Below are 21091 nucleotides of genomic sequence, written 5' to 3'. Positions count from 1 at the left end.
AGGTCATTAAAATATCAAATAAGGCTCCAAATTTGTAGGAGGGTAAAGTGGGAAGCTTTTTTATTTAAAAGAAGAACCATAAAAAAATAATAAGCCATTCACCAATTCTTTTTTTAAATTAATTAATTTATTCTTTAATTTTTAAGAAATCTCTACATCCAGTGTGAGGCTTGAACTCACAGCCCCAATATCAAGAGTCAACATGTTCCACCAACTGATCCAGCCAGGTGCCCTCTACCCAATTCTTTACCTCCTAGCTGCTTAGAGCAGAAGAAAATGATTGATCATACCTTTTCTTATCTTGTCCCTGACCCCTCTCCACTTTTGTTCTTTAGCACAAGTTTCATTAAGTTATCTTTGTAAATTATTTCCAGGTAAGACAGAACAAATACTATATAAAAAATAATCCAGGAGTAGGTTTTGTGGAAAGGTTTTTTTTTCCTTTTAAAAAACTGGTCTTTGGTTGGTTATAGGGTAAGAACTAGTGTGGGAATTGATGACAACTTTTTTTTTAAAAGATTTTATTCATTTTTTTTGTCAGCGCGAGAGCTAGCACAGGCAGAGATAGAGAGAGAAGCAGGCTCCCTGCCGAGCACGGAGCCTGATGTGGGACTCGATCCCAGGACGCCGGGATCATTACCTGAGCTGAAGGCAGCCGCTTAACCAACTGAGCCACCCAGGCGTCCCTTGATGACAACTTTTAAGCCAAGTGTGGGATATTTTAGCTAAATGTTTCAGATTACTTGATAATTACCTAAATATACTGGAAACTAGGTCAATAAGTTCACCTAATCAAAAAATGATTTAAAAACAAATCAAATACTAGTGTAGCCTTCAAAGTAATTCTGATATTTAACTTCTGTAAATGTTAAGCACTGGGGTTTTACTTATAGTACATCGTATTTTTAAAAACTATTTATTAAATTTTCCTTTCCTGGCAATAGCCTCTTTATTTATAGGTCCACCCCAAAGTGTTCCTACTAGGTCTTTTTCAATCTGTAATGCCTCCTCAAAACAAAGCTCTTTGCCTGAAGAAATGCATGTTTTCAAAGTTCTAATTACTTCCGGTGGCCCTCTGGTAAACTGCTTTAGCCATTCTCGTGCCTCCCCTAGACATTCAGTTTCATCTGTAGACTGCAAGACCTCTTCAGCCATTCCTATGTCTAGAGCTTTTTTTGAATCCAATTTAAGAGCCCCGCTTAACACTTTGAGAGCCTGCCTACTGCCAATGATTTTAGTTAGTCGGGTAGCACCGCCCCAGCTTGGTATTATACCCATGTCTCTGTGGACAAATCTGATCTCACTCTCTGTAGTCATTAATCTGCAAAAGAGAAAAGAAAAAAATATTAATTAAGTATATGTGCTTTAGTCATAAAGTACTATTCATTATCTAATCTGAAATCTCCATAGATCTTTATAGGTAGATATATTAAAAACTGAAAGTTTAAAGATTCTGGCTAAGTATACAACTCAGTTTACTACACACTCTTTAATAATTCCCTCTGAAAATGGTATCAGCATTTTAATTGTGCTACTTATCCTTTGCTTTGGGAAATAAGAATTTAGTTATTTTATGTTTATTTCTAAAATCCCAAAGTATCTTTCTAAAGTGAGTGGTGGCCTAATGGACTAAGTGAAAATATGGGAGTAGGGAATGCTAGGGTCATACTGTGAAAAAAAAAAAAAAATGCATAATGAAGTTAAGGTCAATAGTTGTCAGGAAAAAAAATTAGTTCTTAACCCAGCATCTATAGTCTTCAAGCAAATACCTACTAAGTACTACTAAGCACTACCTATGCCAGGTTGTCTAGGTGTGGGACTACAGGAATGACCAAAATAAAACCGTGTGTTCAGTTCACATTCCTGATAGGAGAAAAGACAATAATATAGGACCAGTGGTGATAAGTGCTCTAGAAAAAATAAAATGGGGCAAAGGACTAGAGACTGAGGAGATGGGTGTTGGTGGTGTTAACTAATGTTAACTAGTCCTCAGAATAAGGATATGAGGTATAGTAATATCCCCATTTACAAAGGGAAACCGAAGCCACAGAGACTAAATAAATAGCTCACTCAAGGCCATTGCCACTATAGCAGAGCCAGAACTTACACCGAGGAAGGTTACCTTATTAGGTGTGCTCTTAACCTCACAGTACAAGGGGCGCCTGGGTGGCTCAGTGGGTTAAAGCCTCTGCCTTCGGCTCAGGTCATGATCCCACAGTCCTGGGATCGAGCCCCACATCGGGCTCTCTGCTCCGCGGGGAGCCTGCTTCCTCCTCTCTCTCTGCCTGCCTCTCTGCCTAGTTGTGATTTCTCTCTGTCAAATAAATAAAAAATATTTAAAAAAAAAAAAAAAAGAACCTCACAGTACAGATAACAGCAAGACTGGGATGGAAACAGCATTGCCATTAAGAAAGCTGACAGTGGCAGGGGTTGGACTAAGAATGATGATTTCCTGTAGCAGGGATGCATTTTCCCCAAACAAGGTTTTTATTAATAGGGTGAATAAGAAGCAAAGTGGAACAAGAAAGGGGAGTATTAAAGCAAAGAAATCAGTGGACATAGTAAATGGCTTCATATTTGCCAGTTAAATATCCGTATACTATTAACAGAATGCACAAAGCTGTCCTGTGTAGGAAATACTGCCTGTGTTTTATTTTGATTGCACACTTCAATGAACTTTCACTGTAATCTGGAACAAAGGTCATGTCTGAATTTTAATTTTTTAAGAAAAATTATAGCTGTCAAACTACTCACTATGCAAAAGACGGCCTTATGTTAGTTCTGCTTTTCAAAGTGTAAAATGCTCAGCTGCAGGTGTTTGATTCTATCAGCACCAAGAACAGCAGACTCTTAGTCTTTGACTCTCTAGTCAGGAAGAATATTCCAGTAAAATTCTCACAAAAGCCTATTTATTAACTCACTGGGACAGAGAACTTTCTCTTCACAGCTGTGAACTCCTACAAGGGAAAATCTGCCTCAATTATGAACAATTGCTTTTAAAGGCAAATACCCATGAAAATAGTAGTTTTCAATAAATTTAAGTAGAAAGGAAGAAAGACAAATCTCTTATGAATTGAATCTAGCCCAAAACTGTGAGAGGAGTACTACCTTATTACAATAAACAGAAGAAAAATGTCAAAAATTAAGAAAGTGGAATAGAAATTATAGAAATAATGACTTAGCAGTCATAGAGATAGGAACACTGTTAATACTGAACACAGTTCTATAAAACTTTCACCACATAAACTGAGTGTGCCATGGTTCTAAATTACATCCTAGAACTGGCACTGATGTTGGCTCAGAAATATGCCTATAATACAGAAAAAGATTGTCAGAAATACATTCACTTAGAATCAGCTGAACATACAAAAGTTGGTTAAAGCCCAAAATGAGGGGATAATGTAGATGAGCTTATGACAACAAAAGTTATTATCTATGTAAGCACACTTATATTTGGAATTCTCTGCTTCTAAAAAGACTGTTTCTATACCATGTATTTTTTTTCTTCTGCCGTATTTTACAAGGTCAGGTATACTTTTTGAAATCATATTTTATAACTCTAACAAATCTTAATCTTTGTAAAAACTACCTGTTGTGATCAAACTCTGATACCCATGTTTTACACACTACGCCTAGGGTATGTTTATCTACTGACATACATTTAATGTACATTAGCAAAACTACCAAAAAATTTATTAATCACAACACATCAGTACACGCATCCTAGGCATGATATGTCAAAAATGGATGTCAGAATTTGATCACAACAGGTAGTTTTAAAGATTTTATTTATTATTTATTCGACAGAGATCACAAGTAGGCAGAGAGAGAGAGGAGGAAGCAGGCTCCCTGCTGAGCAGAGAGCCCGATGCAGGGCTCGATCCTGGGACCCTGGGATCATGACCTGAGCCAAAGGCAGAGGCTTTAACCCACTGAGCCACCCAGGCACCCCGGTAGTTTACTTTAGCAATGAGAGATCACAAAACTCTATTAATCTAAAAATTAATAAAAGTTTAGTTAATTAAAAAAAGTTTAAATATAAGATTTTAAATGTTGATAACCATTATCTACAAAGAAAATGTCCAATATCCAAAAATAGAAACAGCTTCCTGATAGACCTTACAGAATTATACACTAATTACTTCTAGTCTTTAGATGCAGTTATACCACCTGTAATAAAATTTATTGCAAGCAATAATCTATACGGAAAACTGGAAGACCTAATAAATCTTAAAATTCTGAAGATTTAACAGCAAACTCAATTTATAAAATGATATTAAACTCCCTTATTTGGTCACAAAAAATAATTATCTTAATAAAAAGTATCATCTTCGACAGGTATTGTAAAATCAGTGATGATACTGAAAGTACTGTTAGGTGTTCTAGTACTTTCTAGTAAGTTAGCTTTAAGTTGCAGGTCTTTGAACAAATGTATTCCAGAAAAACTATTTTTAAAGATTTTATTTATTAGAGCACGTTCATGCAAGCAGGGGGAGGGGCAGAGGGAGAGACTGAGAGAGAATCTCAAGCGGACTCCGTGATGAGCATGGAGCCTGAGACTGGACTTGATCTCGCAACCCAGGGATCATGACCTGAGCTGAAACCAAGAGTCAGACCCTTAACTAACTGAGCCACCCAGGGCCCCCAAGAAAAATCTTAAAACAATTATCAAGTTTCACTTAAAAAGGAGGTTTGTAAGTAATGGTTAGAAAATGTTTTTTAAAAAATGTTTATTTTTAAGTAAAAGTACTTTTAGTGAACCCTGTTATAAAGAACTGAGAAACAATTATGTTGGATGACAGTAAGGCTTTGATGCAAAGTGCACAGACTTGAACCAGACCACCTGGCTCTGCCCCTAGACTGACTGCATACTACACCTTGTGGAATACAGCAAAGAAAGACACATGGTATAAAGAGGGTGAGGAAGATGAAACCATTCAATATCCCTGGGCTTCAGTATGCTTGCTTATAAAATAGATATTACAGCACTTATGCCACAGAATTATGAATATTAAATGAGTTAATATGAAAAGTGCTTAGAATATATTTGCCACAATTCATTTGAATAGAAGAAATCTTAAAGGGATTGCATTTGTGTATGTTAAAAAAAGAAAAGGCTCTGAATCTGCCTCAGCCACATCCATAGTAGAGCACAGTATTATACTTTTATTTGGAATATAAAAGTTATATATATTTTGTGGCCTCACAGTGCCTGACACCTCTTAAGCTATGTGTACTCGCTTGTCTGAAGTTGATTGCATTAATAGGTCGGTCACTACAAGTAACCGCAATGTTTCTGCTAGAAAAGTAGTATGAAGTTGTTTCCTGGACTAAAAAGACTTGATCCCTAAAGTACTGAAAGTAAAAGAACTATCTGTACTTAGACTGGGAAGCCCAACAAATGATGGTATACAATCCTTCTTCAGTATCTGTTAACAGAGACTACAAAATATATACAATTTCTATCTACAGGTAAAGGTAGAAATAATACTGTGTTCTATAGATACGGCTGAAACAAAAGAGTCCAAGTTGATTTAAAACATAGACATATAGCTAAGAGTAACTTAAGGAATACTGTGTAATATCAGTAAAAGCATAAATATCTTTACATTTTAAACAAAGCATTCGTGTTACAAATTAATAACAATGTCATAAATCTAAAGCTTGGAATCATTGATTTAAATAAGCTTTAGGGCCAGAAACTGCTAGTCCTTTTACAGTACATTTTTTTTTTAAGATTTTATTTATTTGATAGAGACACAAGGAGAGAGGGAACACAAGCAGGGGGAGCGGGAGAGGGAGAAGCAGGCTCCCCACTAAGAAGGGAGCCCCTGGGGCTTATGATCTGAGCTGAAGGCAGATGCTTAATGACTGAGACACCCAGACGCCCCTACAATGCATATTAAGAGCCAAAGGCAACAAAACAAGTTGTGGTGACATGAGAAATATGTTACATAAAAAGTATATAAGTAGCAAGAGCATCTCTGATCACAAACAATACTTTAACTCATGCTTAAACGTCAGCACTGATTTGTTTGCACATGTACTTCCCTGGCGCCTTCTCCCTCCTGCTTTCTACCTGACATCATACCCCACGACAATTATGAAAATGAGAAGGCAAGAACCCACAGATGCTCTCCATAATTTCCCCCATAATCTACTCCATGAGTAGATTTCCTACTCTTAAGTGATTGGCCTCATGAGGCTGCATTTATTCTATCCAGAGGCTGCCTGAGTAAGGAAGTAAATGGTTGAATGAGTGAACTTTTGTATTCGTGTATGGAAGGGGTGATAGTAGAGTGAGGGAAGAGCAGACAGGAAAATGTTTTGGGATATCAACTCTGATTTTAATATTCAGTAAGTAAGCCTGCTCAGAGGTGAATTTTCTTGATATTACAGGATCTAAAGTAAGAATTTCCACATAATATGGTGGTAACTGCAAAACAAGCCAACACAGGCAATGTGATTGCTTCCTAAGGTCGACATCTCATATTCAAAGAACAGGCACTGCCACATCAGAAATGAAATTTGATCTTTAATTACTCTGGGATATGTGTGTGCACACAGTGTGCACATTTGTCTCTGTGCAAGTGTATGTTATAGATATTTTGTTTTTTATTTATAAATAAAGTTCATATGTAAAGGAAAGGGCTACCTGCAGTAGCTCCCTTGGGATAGGCATGCTTATAGCTTCCTTTCTTTGTAATATACCTTGATCTAATGGGTAGCAGCTGGAAGTGCGAATACCTGGAGCTAATCTGTTATTTAGATTAGTGACAACATGTTAGAGAATGGACACAAATTAGGCAGACTCTAAATTGCATAGCTGAGAATTTTATTTCACTAGGGTGATGGAGGAATAAAAATGTTTTTCATCCTGTATATAAACAGCTAAATCCTTGATCTTCCAAAGAGAAACAGGAAAAGACAATGTAGACAATACACACACACACACACACACACACACACATCCCAAAGAACATGAAAATTTATGTTACCAAAAACCTTTAAAAATGCAAATTAAAATTTAATTTCTGGTTATTAAAATTATAATGCAGTTTTAAAAAATTATACTCCATAAAAGACAGGATGCTCTCTCAAACAGATACTCATCGATTGCTGGTATTAGTATAAAGTGGCAGAGTCCTTCCTGAAGAATAACTTGGCACTATGTATGAAAGACTTTGAACATTTTCATATCCTTTGATTAAGTACTTGAACTACTAACAGGATTTATTCTAAGGAAATAATCTGAAATGTCGTAAAGCCTTATATAAGGTAGTTATCACAGCATTAGTCATAGTAAAGAAAAACTCGAAACAACCAAAGGAGGATATTTAGTACATCCACACTGATGGAATATTTTATACTTATTAAATTCACGTTTTCAAGTATATTTAAATATACTGCATGACTGTTTTCCTTTCTGGGATCTCTAGGGATCAATCAACTTCCAGACTTTTTCAGATTGTTGGCAAAATCAAGTTCCATGAGATTTTAGAACTGAGGTCCTGTTTCTATGCTGGCTTTTAACTGGGGGGTTGTTATCTTCTTATTATTTTTTTTAAAGATTTTATTTATTTATTTGACAGACAGAGATCACAAGTAGGCAGAGAGGCGGTGGGGGTAAGCAGACTCGCTGCCGAGCAGAGAGCCCGATGCAGGGCTCGATGCAGGGCTCAATGCGGGGCTCGATCCCAGGATCCTGGGATCATGACCCAAGCGGAAGGCAGAGGCTTTAACCCACTGAGCCACCCAGGCGCCCCTAGGTTGTTTTCTTCTAAAGGCCACCTGCATTCCTTGGTTTAAGGTCTCTTTCTCCATCTTAGATGCCTTCTCATGCCTCTAATCTCTCTTGCTTCCCATTCTGCCTCATGTCTTTATTTCTTAAAGGCTCATGTGATTAGACTGGATCCATGCAGATAATCCAGGATGATCTGTTTACAACTTCAGAACCTTAATTATATTGGCAAGGTCCCTTTTGCCAAATGTTAATACAGTTGACCCTTGAAAAACACTGGCATTAGGGACACTGACCCCATGCATGGGGGTCCCCCCATATAGTTGATTAATATATATTTTGTATATGTATTATATACTATATTTTAACAAAAAAATAAGCTAGAGACAAAATATTAAGAAAAACCATAAGGAAGAGGAAATACAGTTACAGTACTATAAAAAAATCTGGGCGTAAATGGACCCATGTAATATGAACCTGTGCTGTTCCAGGGTCAACTTATAACAAGTTCTGAGGAAGAAGAGAATGTGAGCAGACAGCTTTGTGGGGCCATTGTTCTGTCTACCAGATCACCTAAAAGCATAATGGAAGTACTTAAACTTGATTTTCCTTTCATTCCACTGTGCTGTTAATTTTCCTGCACTACAACAGCTGGCTCCCAATATCATCATCACCCCCTTTTCACCTTTCACCTTCTAGGTAACTTCTGGCTAACTATCAAGGATTCCTTTTGTTTTATCGTTTTAGTTGTTAGTAAGTAAAGATTTCATGGGGAAAACAATCTCCATTAGGAAGAAAAAGTGAGTATTTGCTGGAATTACAGCATTATTATTCTTAAGGTGAATGTTAAAAGCACTCTAAAACCTGTTGAGGAATCCAGATTTCATTAAGTGTAGACTGTAGACGTGCAGAGTTCCAGAACCCAAAACAAGACTTTTTTCCTCCAGTATTAGCTTCAAAAAACCAGAGTATAAAGGCATGATTGGTCCCCTGCTGTGCTGTCACTTTAAAGGACAACATGGGTATAGAAATCTAATTAAGAAATTAAGACCTGGGGCGCCTGGGTGGCTCAGTGGATTAAGCCGCTGCCTTCGGCTCAGGTCATGATCTCAGGGTCCTGGGATCGAGCCCCGCATCGGGCTCTCTGCTCCGCAGGAAGCCTGCTTCCTCCTCTCTCTCTGCCTCTCTCTCTGCCTGCGTCTCTGCCTACTTGTGATCTCTCTCTGTGAAATAAATAAATAAAATCTTTAAAAAAAAAAAAAAGAAAAGAAATTAAGACCTAACTGTGGAAAAAAAGGTATGTATCATAGTTGGTAGAATTAATGTATTCTGTTAAGAACTTCCCTAATTACAAAATATTTCAAATACACAGAAAATAACATACTCAAGTATTCACTACCCAGATTCTACAGATGTTAACATTTTGCCACATTTATTTCTGAACTCTATTCTCATCCCTTTTCCTTCTCTTCCTGACTTCTTTCTTTCTCCAGTGGCAGCTAATATCCTGAAGTTAGTGAGAATTATTTCCATGCATAATTTAACTTTTAATAAATATTCCATGATCAAATAGTAAACTTCTGCATGAAATAATATTTCAGTTTTATGTCCAGTATCACAAAAGACAGTGTACTCTGACTACGAACATGCTCAATATTTGGCAGGTAATTTCTATATTGAAAATGAATTCGTCAGATTATCATAGTGTGATGACATAAACCATTAAGATAATTCAATTAGCCCTGTCTACTCTGATTTATCATTTCCACTGTTGAAGGACCTTTAGGGTTGTTTCCTGTTTTTAGCTATTATGAATGGTGCCGCCATGAACATTCTAGGACCTCTCTGTAGATGAACATCTGTATGCATTTCTATTGGATTTATACTATATTAGGTTTCTTTTCATTATTTAAATTCAATTTAGTTAACATATAGTGTTATTTGTTTTAGGGGTAGAATTTAGTGATTCATCAGTTGCACGTAACACCCAATGCTCATTACATCAAGTGCTCTCTTCAATGCCCATCACCCAGTTACCCCATCCCTCCACCAACCTCCCCTCCACCAACCCTCCATTTGTTTCCTAGAGCTAAGAGTCTCTTGCAGTTTGCCTCCCTCTTTGTTTTTGTATTTTTTCCTTCCCTTCCCCTATATTCATCTGTTTTGTTTCTTAAATTCCACATATGAGTGAAATCATATGGTATTTGTCTTTCTTGGGCTAACTTATTTCACTTAGCATAATACCCTCTAGTTCCATCCACACTGTTGCAAATGGCAAGATTTCATTCTTTTTGATGGTTTGGTAATATTCCATAACACACACACACACACACACTCACACACTTCACATCATTTGTTCATGGACATCTGGGCTCTTTCCATATTTTGGCTATTGTGGACATTGCTCCTATAAATACTGGGGTGCACCTTTCCCTTAGAATTACCTTTTTTGTATCCTTTGGAGAAATACCAAGTAATACAGTTGCTGGGTCTCAGGGTAGTTCTACTTTTAACATTTTGAGGAACCTCCATGTTTTCCAGAGTGGCTGCACCAGCTTGCATTCCCACCAACAGTACAAGAGGGTTTCCTTTTCTCCCAACCTAACACCTTTTGTTTCCTGACTTGTTAATTTTAGCCATTCTCACTGATTGTGAGGTAGTATCTCACTGTGGTTTTGATTTGTATTTCCCTGATCCCAAGTGATGTGGAGCATTTTTTCATGCATCTCTTGGCCATTTGTATGTCTTCTTTGGAGAAATTGTCTGTTCATGTCTTCTGCCCATTTCTTGACTGAATTTTTGTTTTTTGGGTGTTGAGTTTGATAAGTTCTTTACAGACCTTGGATACTAGCCCTTTAATGTGTCATTTGCGAGTATCTTCTCCCATTTCTTACAGTTTTATTGGTTGTTTCTTTTGCTGTGCAAAAGCTTTTTATCCTGATGAAGTCCCAATAGTTCATTTTTGCTTTTGTTTCCCTTGCCTTTGGAGACATATCTAGCAAGAAGTTGCTATGGCCGAGGTCAATGAGGTTGCTGCCTGTGTTCTCCTCAAGGATTTTGATGGATTCCTGTCTAATAAGATCTTTCATCCATTTTGAATTTATTTTTGTGTATGGTGTAAAAAAGCGGTCCAGTTTCATTCTTCTGCACATGGTTGTCCAATTTTCCCAATACCATTTGTTGAAGAGGCTGTCTTTTCTCCAGGAATATTCTTCCCTGCTTTTTCGAAGATTAGTTGACCATAGAGTTGAGGGTCCATTTCTGGGTTCTCTGTTCCATTGACCTGTGTGTCTATTTTTGTGCCAGTACCACACTGTCTTGATGATTATAGCTTTATAATACAGCTTGAAGTCCAGAACTGTGATGCTTCCTATTTTCTATTACAGTTTTGTAGATTACAAAGTCCAATAAAAGACTCACTAGTTTAAAATCAAGATTTCAATAGAGCTGCATTCCTTTCTGAAGGCTCCCAGGGGAGTGTCCATTTCCCTACCTTTTCCAGTTTCTAAAGCCTGACCACAGTTCTTGGCTTGTGACCCACTTCTCCATATTCAAATCCTGCTCCGATGGGTTATATCTTTCTCACACTGTATCAGCTCAGATCTTGCTTCTATCACTAACCCCCCTTTTCTGACTCTGAACTTGTCAGTGTCCTTTTATAGCATTTTAGGACCCTTGTGGTTACACTGGGTCTACCCACCAGGGTAGGGGATTAAACCAGGATAATTCCTCTGTTTTAAAGTCAGCTGAGTAACAACCTTATAGCTATCTGCAACCTAATTCCTCCTTGCCATATAACATAACATGTTCACAGGTTCCAGGGCTTAGAAGGCCATTATTCTGTTTAACCACAGATACACAGGAATAGAATTACTGTGTCATAGGATATGTGACATTCTATGTTAGTAGATACTGAGCATTGTCCATTGTACCAACTTACACTCCCATCAGTATTTTCTGAAAGCTGCAGTTGCTTCACATCCTTGCTAACACTTACTATATTCTATGTTTTTCATCTTAGCTTTTCTTGTGGGAATGTAATAAAAAGGTGTGATTTTAATTTGCATTTCTTTAATGGCTAATGAAATTTAGTGCTTTATGGCTTTTTTTTTTTTTTTTTTTTTTGCCACTCAGATATCCTCTGAAAAACTGGAATTTTCTGCCCCTTTATTTTAACTGGGTTGTCTTACTGCTTTGAAGGAGTTCTTTATTTATTCTATGTCTTTGGTCAGATACAAATATTGAGATAATCTCTCCCACTGCAGGTTGCATTTTCATGCTTTTACTTATGTTTTTGATAGAAGTTATTAACTTTAATATAGTCTAATTTATCAATCTTTTTCTTTATGGTTAGTGATTATTGTGTCTTGTTTTCTTTTAAACCGCTTCACTGTTTTACCTTTCACTTTTATATCTGCAATTCATCTTGAATGGATTTTACACATATAAATACACTGACTAAAGAGACCATTCCTCCCTAATGCACAGTGTCACATTTGTCTTAGATTAAATAACCATATATTTTCAATCTGTTTCTGAACTCTACTGGTCAGTTTTTCTACCATTGTATGTACAAAAAGCATCTGTTTAAATTACTTTCGTTTTATAACAGGTTTGCTATCTGATAGTATAAGCCTTCTAACTTTGTTCGTTGTGACTTCCTTAGTTCTTCCAGGCCTTCTGCATTTCCATATGAATTTTAGAGACTGCTGATACACCCCCCCCCAACACACACACACACATACACACCAAGTTGCTGGGATTTTTATTGGAACTACATTGAATCTGTGGATTATTTGGGGGGAGAGGTCAATCTTTACAATATTGAGTCTTTTATTCCATGGACATGGTATATTTCTATTTCACCATTTATTTAGGTATTCTTTAATTTCTCTCAGTATTGTTTTCCAGCTTTCAATGTAAAATTCTGACATGCCTTTTGATTTGTTCCTAGGTGTTAGATTTTTTCCTAATGCTACTCTCAATGTATTGTTGTTTTAAATTTTGTTATTTGTTTGCTGCTGTAATATAGAAATGCTATTGACTTTTATTGACCTTGCAGCCAGAAAAGTTACAAAGTTCACTTATTAATTCTAAAAGATTAGGGGCACCTGGATGGCTCAGTGGGTTAAAGCCTCTGCCTTTGGCTCAGGTCATGATCTCGGGGTCCTGGGATTGAGCCCCACATCGGGCTTTCTGCTCAGCGGGGAGCCTGCTTCCTCCTCTCTCTCTGCCTGCCTCTCTGCCTACTTGTGATCTCTGTCTGTCAAATAAATTAAAAAAAAAAAAAAAAAAGAATGTGTGCTGCTGAAGCGAGCACTCATTCACTATATAATTCTAAAAGATTAGCTTATATATTCTTTTGGATCACAATGATGTCATATGTGAATAATAAGGTTTTATTTCTTAGAATCCAATCTTTATAACTTCTTTAATCTTGACTTTCTAAACTGTCTAGGATATCTAGTATAATTATGACCAGAAGTGGCGATAGTACTCTCCTTGTTCTTTATGTCAGAGGGAAAGCTTTCAATATTTTTATCATTGCGAAGATGTTTCCTGTAGGATTTTTGTAAATGTTCTTTATTAGACTAAGAAAGTTCCTTCCTAGTGTGTTAAGAGTGTCTATCACGAATGGATGTTGAATTTTGTCAAATGCTTTTTCTGCATCTGTCAGATTGTAATGATCTATCTCCCTTTTTTGTTAATATGGTATATTATACTACTTGGTTTTCTAATGTTAAACCTACCGTGAATTTCTAGAAAAAAGCCCCTCATAGTCATGATGCATTATCATTTTTACCATTAGATTAAATTTGTTAATATTTTCTTAAGGATTTTTACATTTATGTTTACAGGATTGGTCTGTAATTTGCTTTCCTATTATGTCATATCGAGGTTTTGGAATAAATATTATACTCATTAAAAGAGCTAGAAAGTTAAAACTTCTATTCAAATAAAGAGTGTATGTAAGATTGATATTATTTCTTTCTTAAATGTTTGGAAAACTTCACTGATTAATCTGCTAAGTTTTAAAAACTAAAACTTCAGGGGTTGGTCTAGAAGACTGCTGCCGATTGATTCCTGATCTTTCCACACATCCTCTCCCAAATTACAAATTAACAAGGAGTGAAAGAAAGCCACACCAACAGGATTACTCAGAGACAGAGAATAATGTATCCTTGAAATTATCTTTAACTACAGAAATAAATACCAACTAAAAAATGATGTCCTGCTGTTGCTGCAAGCCGATGGGCACAAAGTGATAACGAGGCAGCTTAACACATCCATGTAAAACAGGACAGGGAAATGGAAGACTTTGAGAAAGTACAGTTAAAATCACCCCCAGAATGAGAAAATCTGGTACTACGTTCTAAAAAATTGAGTACAATATGGGGATTTGCTAGTTCACAGCACTGGCTATAGAAAAGGAGCTTAAAAATGAATAAGGCTAAAATTGATAGCTTGAATAAGCACAATTTCTGAAAAAAAGACCCAGATAAGTAGAGAAGGGGTGATTCCCTTGAAATAATAAAAGAAAAAAATTAGAGGGGGAAAAATAAGAATTCTATAGAAACAAAAGAGATACAAGCCATGCTATCTTCTCTTCCATTTCCACCGTGTCACTATGCGTCTGTTCAAAAACTAAACTGTGAGAAACTGGCACTCTCAAATTACGAATCCTAGCCACAAAATACTCAGAAATAGAAAATACCAAGCTAATTCTATAAAGAGCTATTGTAAAAATAAAGTAGAACATGTAAATTCAAATGTTTCTGCTGATGAAAAGCACCTCCCTCCCCATGTAAAACCATGAAAGAGAAGAAAAACTAGTAATGACCACTTCAAAATGCATTCGATATCTTCAAAGAGCACAGTTTATAGGAAAAAGAAAAACACTGAATCAGAAATTTAAATGCTTTTTTTTTTAGAGAGAGTGCAGGCGAGTATGACAGTGGTGGGGGCGGGGTGCAAATGGGGAAGGAATCTTAAGCAGGCTCCCATGTGCAGCACAGAGCCCCATGCAAGGCTCAATCTCACAACACTGAAATCATGACCTGAGCTGAAATCAAGAGTCAGGCGTGTAAATGACTGAGTCACCCAGGCATCCCTTGAATCTGAAATTTAAAAATCAGGAATAGAAATCAACCACCCCACACACACACACACACACCAAAAAAAAAAAAAAAAGAGAGAGAGAAAGGCACAGGAGCTAGGAGATAAATGAATGAGAGTTGGCTGAGCTTAAGAAAGAAATAGAAGACAAAGACAAGAATAGGTTTAAATAAAAATTAAATATAGGGCACCAAAGAAAAGTAGGAAAACAACCAAGAGAATGAGAATTGGAAAATAAATAAATAAATAAATAAATAAATAAAAATTTAAAAAAAGAAAGAAAGAAAAGTTAGAGAAAAAAGCAAATAATATATGAATAACTGGAATGAAACAACAAATATTGAGAGTTCACTGGATACCTGGGGAAACTGACTCTAAAGAATCAACTCTCAGACATATCCTAATAAAATACTAGACTTTATAGATAGAGAAAACTCAGGGTCTCCAAGCAAAACACAAAAACAATAAAGAACTTATAAGGGCAAAATAATTATAATGCCATTGGACTCATCAAAAAGCAAAAAGGTACTAGACCCAGATAGTTTCATAGGGTTTACCAAATCTTTACAGACCATGTAGTTCTGATGCGATGCAGATCATACATATCTCATTTTCTGAGATAGAAAATGAAGAAAACTCCCCAATTTTTTAATGAAGTGTAACACTGATAACTAAATCTGCTATATATAACACAAAACATAAAATTAGACCAATATTATTTATGTATATTGTAGTGGGGTAGTCTCCAAGATGACCCCTAATGATCATTGACCACTGGTGTTTACATCTTTGTACATGTGATCTTTTTTGCCTTGACTGTGGACTGAATCTAGTGACTCTCATCTAATAAACAATATAGCAAAAGAAATGGTACGTCCCTTCCAAGATTAGGTTCCAAGATTGTGGGTTTCTATCTTATCTATTCTCTTTCTCTCAGAACCCTCAATTTGGGGGAAGCAAGCTTCCAGGTTATAAGTAGCCCTGTGGCAAGCCCAGACAAGCCCAAGAATCTAATATTCCCAGCTAATAGTCGGTGAGGACCTGAGGCCTGCCAACAGCCACTTGGGTGGCTTTTGAATTTTGAATCAATCTTCCCTCAGCTGAGTCCTGGTAACATCTTGATTATAGCCTTATGAGAGATTCTGAGCCAGAGGCAGCCAGCCAAGTCAAATGTAGAATTCTGACCCCTAGAAATAATAAATGTTCATGTTTTAGGCTATGTTTTGAGGTGATTTATTACTCAGCAATAAATAACTAATACAAATATCAAGCAAAAATCCTAAATATTATCAAACAGATTTCAACACCATATTAAGGAAATCACACACCCTGAGTAAAAGGGGTTTATACTTTAATTGATGTTAGAAAGCAATTATTATAATTAAGCATATTAATAGGTCTAAGAAGAACAATGATTTATCTTCATAGATGATGAAAAGTCCATAGATGAAATTCAGTACCTCAACACTCTTGAAAAAACAGAAAATTCTTCAGCATGAATCTATATACAAATATAAACCTCAATCCTAAAGCTAGCATCTTATTTAAAGGGAAACATTAAGGGCACCTGGGTGGCTCAGACACGTAGGAATCTGAATGGATTTCAGCTCAGATCATGATCTAAGGGTCAGGAGATCAAGTCCCCTGTCAGGCTCCACACTCAGAGGTGAGTCTGCTTGAGACTGTCTCTCTCCCTCTACCTTTGCCTCTGACCCATGCCCCACCCAAATTCACACACTCTTTCTCTAAAATAAATAAATATTTTTTAAAAGGTACAGGGGGGAATACTAGAGGTATGTCCACAAAGACCAGGAACAAAACGAGGATGGCAAATCTCTCTACTACTGTTTAATATTGTACTGCAGGTATTAACTGAAACAATAAGAATAGGAAACTAGGGGCACCTGGGTGGCTCAGTAGGTTAAGCCTCCGCCTTCAGCTCAGGTCATGATCTCAGGGTCCTGGGATGGAGCCCCACATTAAGCTCTCATCTCAGCAGGGAGCCTGCCTCCCCCCCTCTCTCTACCTGCCTCTCTGCCTACTAGTAATCTCTCTCTGTCAAATAAATTAAAAAAAAAATAGGAAACTATCAGAGAAATAATAATTGGAACAAATGAAACTATCTCTATTGTATAATTAGAAAACTAAAGAATCAATGATAAAATCAATTCAAACAACAGAAAAATTCAGGAAGGTAGCAAAATATAAAATTAACATAAAAATGTTCACCCTATACACAAGAAAGAAATTAGATGACATAAGCTGGTGCAGCCACTCTGGAAAACAGTATGGAAGTTCCTCAGAAAGTTGAAAATAGAGCTACCCTATGACCCAGCAATTGCACTACTGGGTATTTACCCTAAAGATACAAATGTAGTGATCTGAAGGGGCCCATGCACCCGAATGTTTTTAGCAGCAATGTCCACAATAGCCAACTATGGAAAGAACCTAGATGTCCATCAACAGATGAATGGATAAAGAAGATGTGGTATATATATACAATGGAATACTACGCAACCATCAAAAGAAATGAAATCTTGCCATTTGCAACCATGTGGATAGAACTAGAGGATATTATGCTGAGTGAAATAAGTCAATCAAAGACAGTATCATATGATCTCTCTGATATGAAGAATCTGAGAGGCAGGGAAGGGGTTGTGGTGGGTAGGGAAAGAAAAAATGAAACAAGATGGGATCGGGAGGGAGACAAACCACGAGACTCTTAATCTCACAAAACAAACAGGATTGCTGGTGGGTGGGGGGTAGGGATAGGGTGGCTGGGTTATGGACATTGGAGAGGGTATGTGCTATGGTGAGTGCTGTGAAATGTGTAAGCCTGATGATTCACAGACCTGTACTGGGGCAAGTAATATTAATTAAAAAAAAGAAAGAAGATGACATAAAGGAAGGGAAAACTCAGTTTGCAATGGCAACAAGAGCAAAATACTTTGAAATAAACTTGCAATGAAATATTTTTAATGCATTAAGAGAATTATAAAACTTCCCTGAGAGACATAAAAATAGACTTAAACAAATGTTAAGACATCTCCTGCTCTCAGTTTAGTGTGTGTCTCAACATTATCAAGATATCAGTTCTCTCTAAATTAATTTATAAATTTAATGTTAGTCAAATAAAAATATCAACACCTATTTCTATTCTGGAGGTAGATAAATTCATATGAAAGCTCCTATAAAAATAAATATGCAAGAAGAGCAAGGAAAATAAATTGAAAAAAGGTATGAGCAGGGACTGACCTTACCTCTTATTAAAACATATTAAAAATAATTAGACAGGGCGCCTGGGTGGCTCAGTGGTTTAAGCCGCTGCCTTCGGCTCAGGTCATGATCTCAGGGTCCTGGGATCGTCGAGTCCCGCATCGGGCTCTCTGCTCCGCGGGGAGCCTGCTTCCCTCTCACTCTCTCTCTGCCTGCCTCTCTGCCTACTTGTGATCTCTCTCTGTCAAATAAATAAATAAAATCTTAAAAAAATAATAATAATAATAATTAGACATATTTAAAAATATATAAAAATAGTATCCTGGTACATGATAGGCAAACAAACCAATGTAACAGAAGAGAGATCTACCAACAGATGCAACTGTAAGTGGAAATCTAGTATATGATAAGATCTAGTGTCTAGTATAAGAGAAACAATATATAATATGTATATGATATGACAGTGATATCCACAGAAGGCCTTCTTAAAGAAATAGTATTGAAACAAAGCATAGCCATTTGGAAAACAGAGAAAGTAAGATTCATTATTCACTCCATAAAAATAAACTCAAAAATGGATTAGATATATAAACATAAAACACAAAACTATACAAGTATTAGAAGAAAACATGAGTGAATTCCTCTATAACATGAACATATGGAAAGCTTTTTAAAAAGTACTCAAATTGCAATGCAATCAAAGAAGAGATGGATAAATAGGACTATAATAAAATAAATGCTTTCATGGCAAAAATAAACAAGAAAACATAAGCAAAGTCAAAAGACACAACAACAAGCTGGACAAATACATTAAAAAAGGGCAAATATCCCGAATCATCAAAATGGCATCAAAAATGGCAAATAATTCTAATATTTAAAGAACTTATAAAAATTAATTAAATAAAAAAGCCAAATATTCTATAGAGAAATAAGCAAAAAATGAATAGGTAGTTCACGAAAATTACAAAAATGCTTCTTAACCACTGGAAAAATGATCAATTCAACCTACTCTGGGAGAAATGCATGTTAAAACTATGCAGAAACACTATCCTCACCCATTAGACTGGCAAACATTTAAAAGCTTAACAGTAGCCTTTGTAGGTAAGGCTAAGTCAAACAGAACACAGAAAACTCTAAGAATTGTCTATTCCTTATGGAAAAGAATCTGGCAATATCCGATGAAGCTAAACACTCATTTAACATTTGATTCAGCAGTACTCCTAGAATTTATCCTTAAAACATACCATTAATAATAATACTAAAAAAGTACAGTTATTCATTGCAACACTGTACATATGAAAAACAACTTCAAGCAACAAGGATGGGAAGAAAGAAAAAAATTAAAACTGAATACTGAAACTAAATGAACCTCTAATGACTAACATAATCACACTGAAGAAGGAAAAAACAACAGGGAACTAGTACAACTTCTGAACACAGTACAAGAACTAGTAACTTCTGAACACAGTGCAATACTTGGATTATTTACGCTTAGTCTAGGAGACCAAAAAAACCCCAAAAGACAACAGGCAAATCTTGAACTCTTTTTAGTAGCTTCTTTTCACAGCGGTATAGACACAACAATTCTAAAATTACCTCATGTGCATTATAAGATTAAGCAAATGAGTAAATACAGTGATGTTACTGGGAGCCAGGGGACCAGTGTTGGAGGAGATACAATATGGAATGGAGGAGACAAGAACAAGCTTCGTGAGAATAGACTGTATTGGGAGAATCAAGTATAAATGCATAATCTCTAATGAATGAATGGATTAAATTAATGCATGCCCTAGCTTTGTTTGCTAAGACAGTACAGAAACAAAGATGCCAGTAGCAATGAGAACACCACCAGGCATCCAGATTTTGTTTTTTTTTTTTTTTAATACTATCCCCTACTTAAAGAACCAGTGCTAAAAAAACAAAACCAACCAACTAACCAAACAAACAAACAAACAAAAAATTAGAGCTTCTATGAGAAATGTCTCAATCTAGGGTCAAGGAGAGGAAGATCTAAGATGCCTACAATACTGTACTCAGAAAGTTAAGAAGTACTTGAATGGATGAATGATGGAGCATTATCAAAAGGATACAGGAGCCAGCTTGAAAGGCTTCTCACTGGCCAAATCTGGGACAACTAAAGCATCAAAACAATCAAGGACAGTAATGAATCATAAACCACTGGAAAAAAAAAACACAACAGGAATCTATTAATCCACACTGATGACATATGTACACACACACACACACACACACACACACGGAGGGAAAAGGGTAAAGGGGGGCTTTACCCTTTACCAATGACAACTGATACACATGGAGCGAATGGTGGAATTAGAAAAACACAAATTTGCAACCATCATAGTAAAGATGGTTTCAGAAAGAATAATCAGGGAATGCAAAAATCCAGTGAAGAAAGTCTGGTGAAAAACACAGTATTACACTTGTCTTAAAGCATATCTCAAGGGGGAAAGGAGCATGTATAGTAGGGAAACCAAACACTTTGGACACGGTGATCAAAATTAGCATCACCAATGATGGGCAGAAAAAACACTTGTGTGCATCCTGAACTGAATAATGAGAAAATATCAAAAGTCCTCAAAATGAAGAACAATCTATTAAAAAACAAAAAGCAAAACCTGACCTATTTTCTTTAAAATATCAATGTTGTGAATGACTAAGTCAGGCTAGAGAACTCTTCCAGAATAAAAGAGAGTGAAGAGATCCTGAAACTAAATGCAGTACATGATCCTGTAATGGAGGAAAACAATGCTATACCGAACATTACTGTCTAACTGACAAAATTGGTAAACAGACAGTATATTAGATAGAAGTACAGCATCAGTGTTAAATTTCCTGCATTTGACAACAGTACTGTAGTTATGTAAGACAATATTCTTGTTCTTAAAAGATTTATATATATATAATTATTTGTGTGTATATATATAATTATGTGCATGTATAAAGGATTAAAAGGGCAAGATGTTTGCAACCTACTCTCAAATTTCTCAGAAAAAAATA

At 36.2% G+C, this 21091-nt stretch overlaps 1 protein-coding gene across 2 annotated transcripts in view; it reads right to left on the bottom strand.

The window, feature by feature from the left end:
* Positions 1 to 131: 131 nt before the first annotated feature.
* ECHDC1 (ethylmalonyl-CoA decarboxylase 1) overlaps positions 132 to 21091 on the bottom strand; it is a 66221-nt gene continuing 45261 nt past the window's right edge. The window contains exon 7 of one of the 2 annotated variants that reach the window (XM_046006787.1): positions 132 to 1321. In XM_046006787.1, the coding sequence (XP_045862743.1) occupies positions 913 to 1321 (409 nt within the window). In that variant the 3' untranslated portion in view covers positions 132 to 912. The remainder of the gene's footprint in view (positions 1322 to 21091) is intronic. The other variant, XM_046006788.1, reaches the window with a different exon arrangement.

The sequence above is a fragment of the Meles meles genome, chromosome 5 (genome assembly GCF_922984935.1).
Source record: "Meles meles chromosome 5, mMelMel3.1 paternal haplotype, whole genome shotgun sequence".
Lineage (NCBI taxonomy): Eukaryota > Metazoa > Chordata > Mammalia > Carnivora > Mustelidae > Meles > Meles meles.
This window is presented reverse-complemented; position numbering and strand designations above follow the sequence as displayed.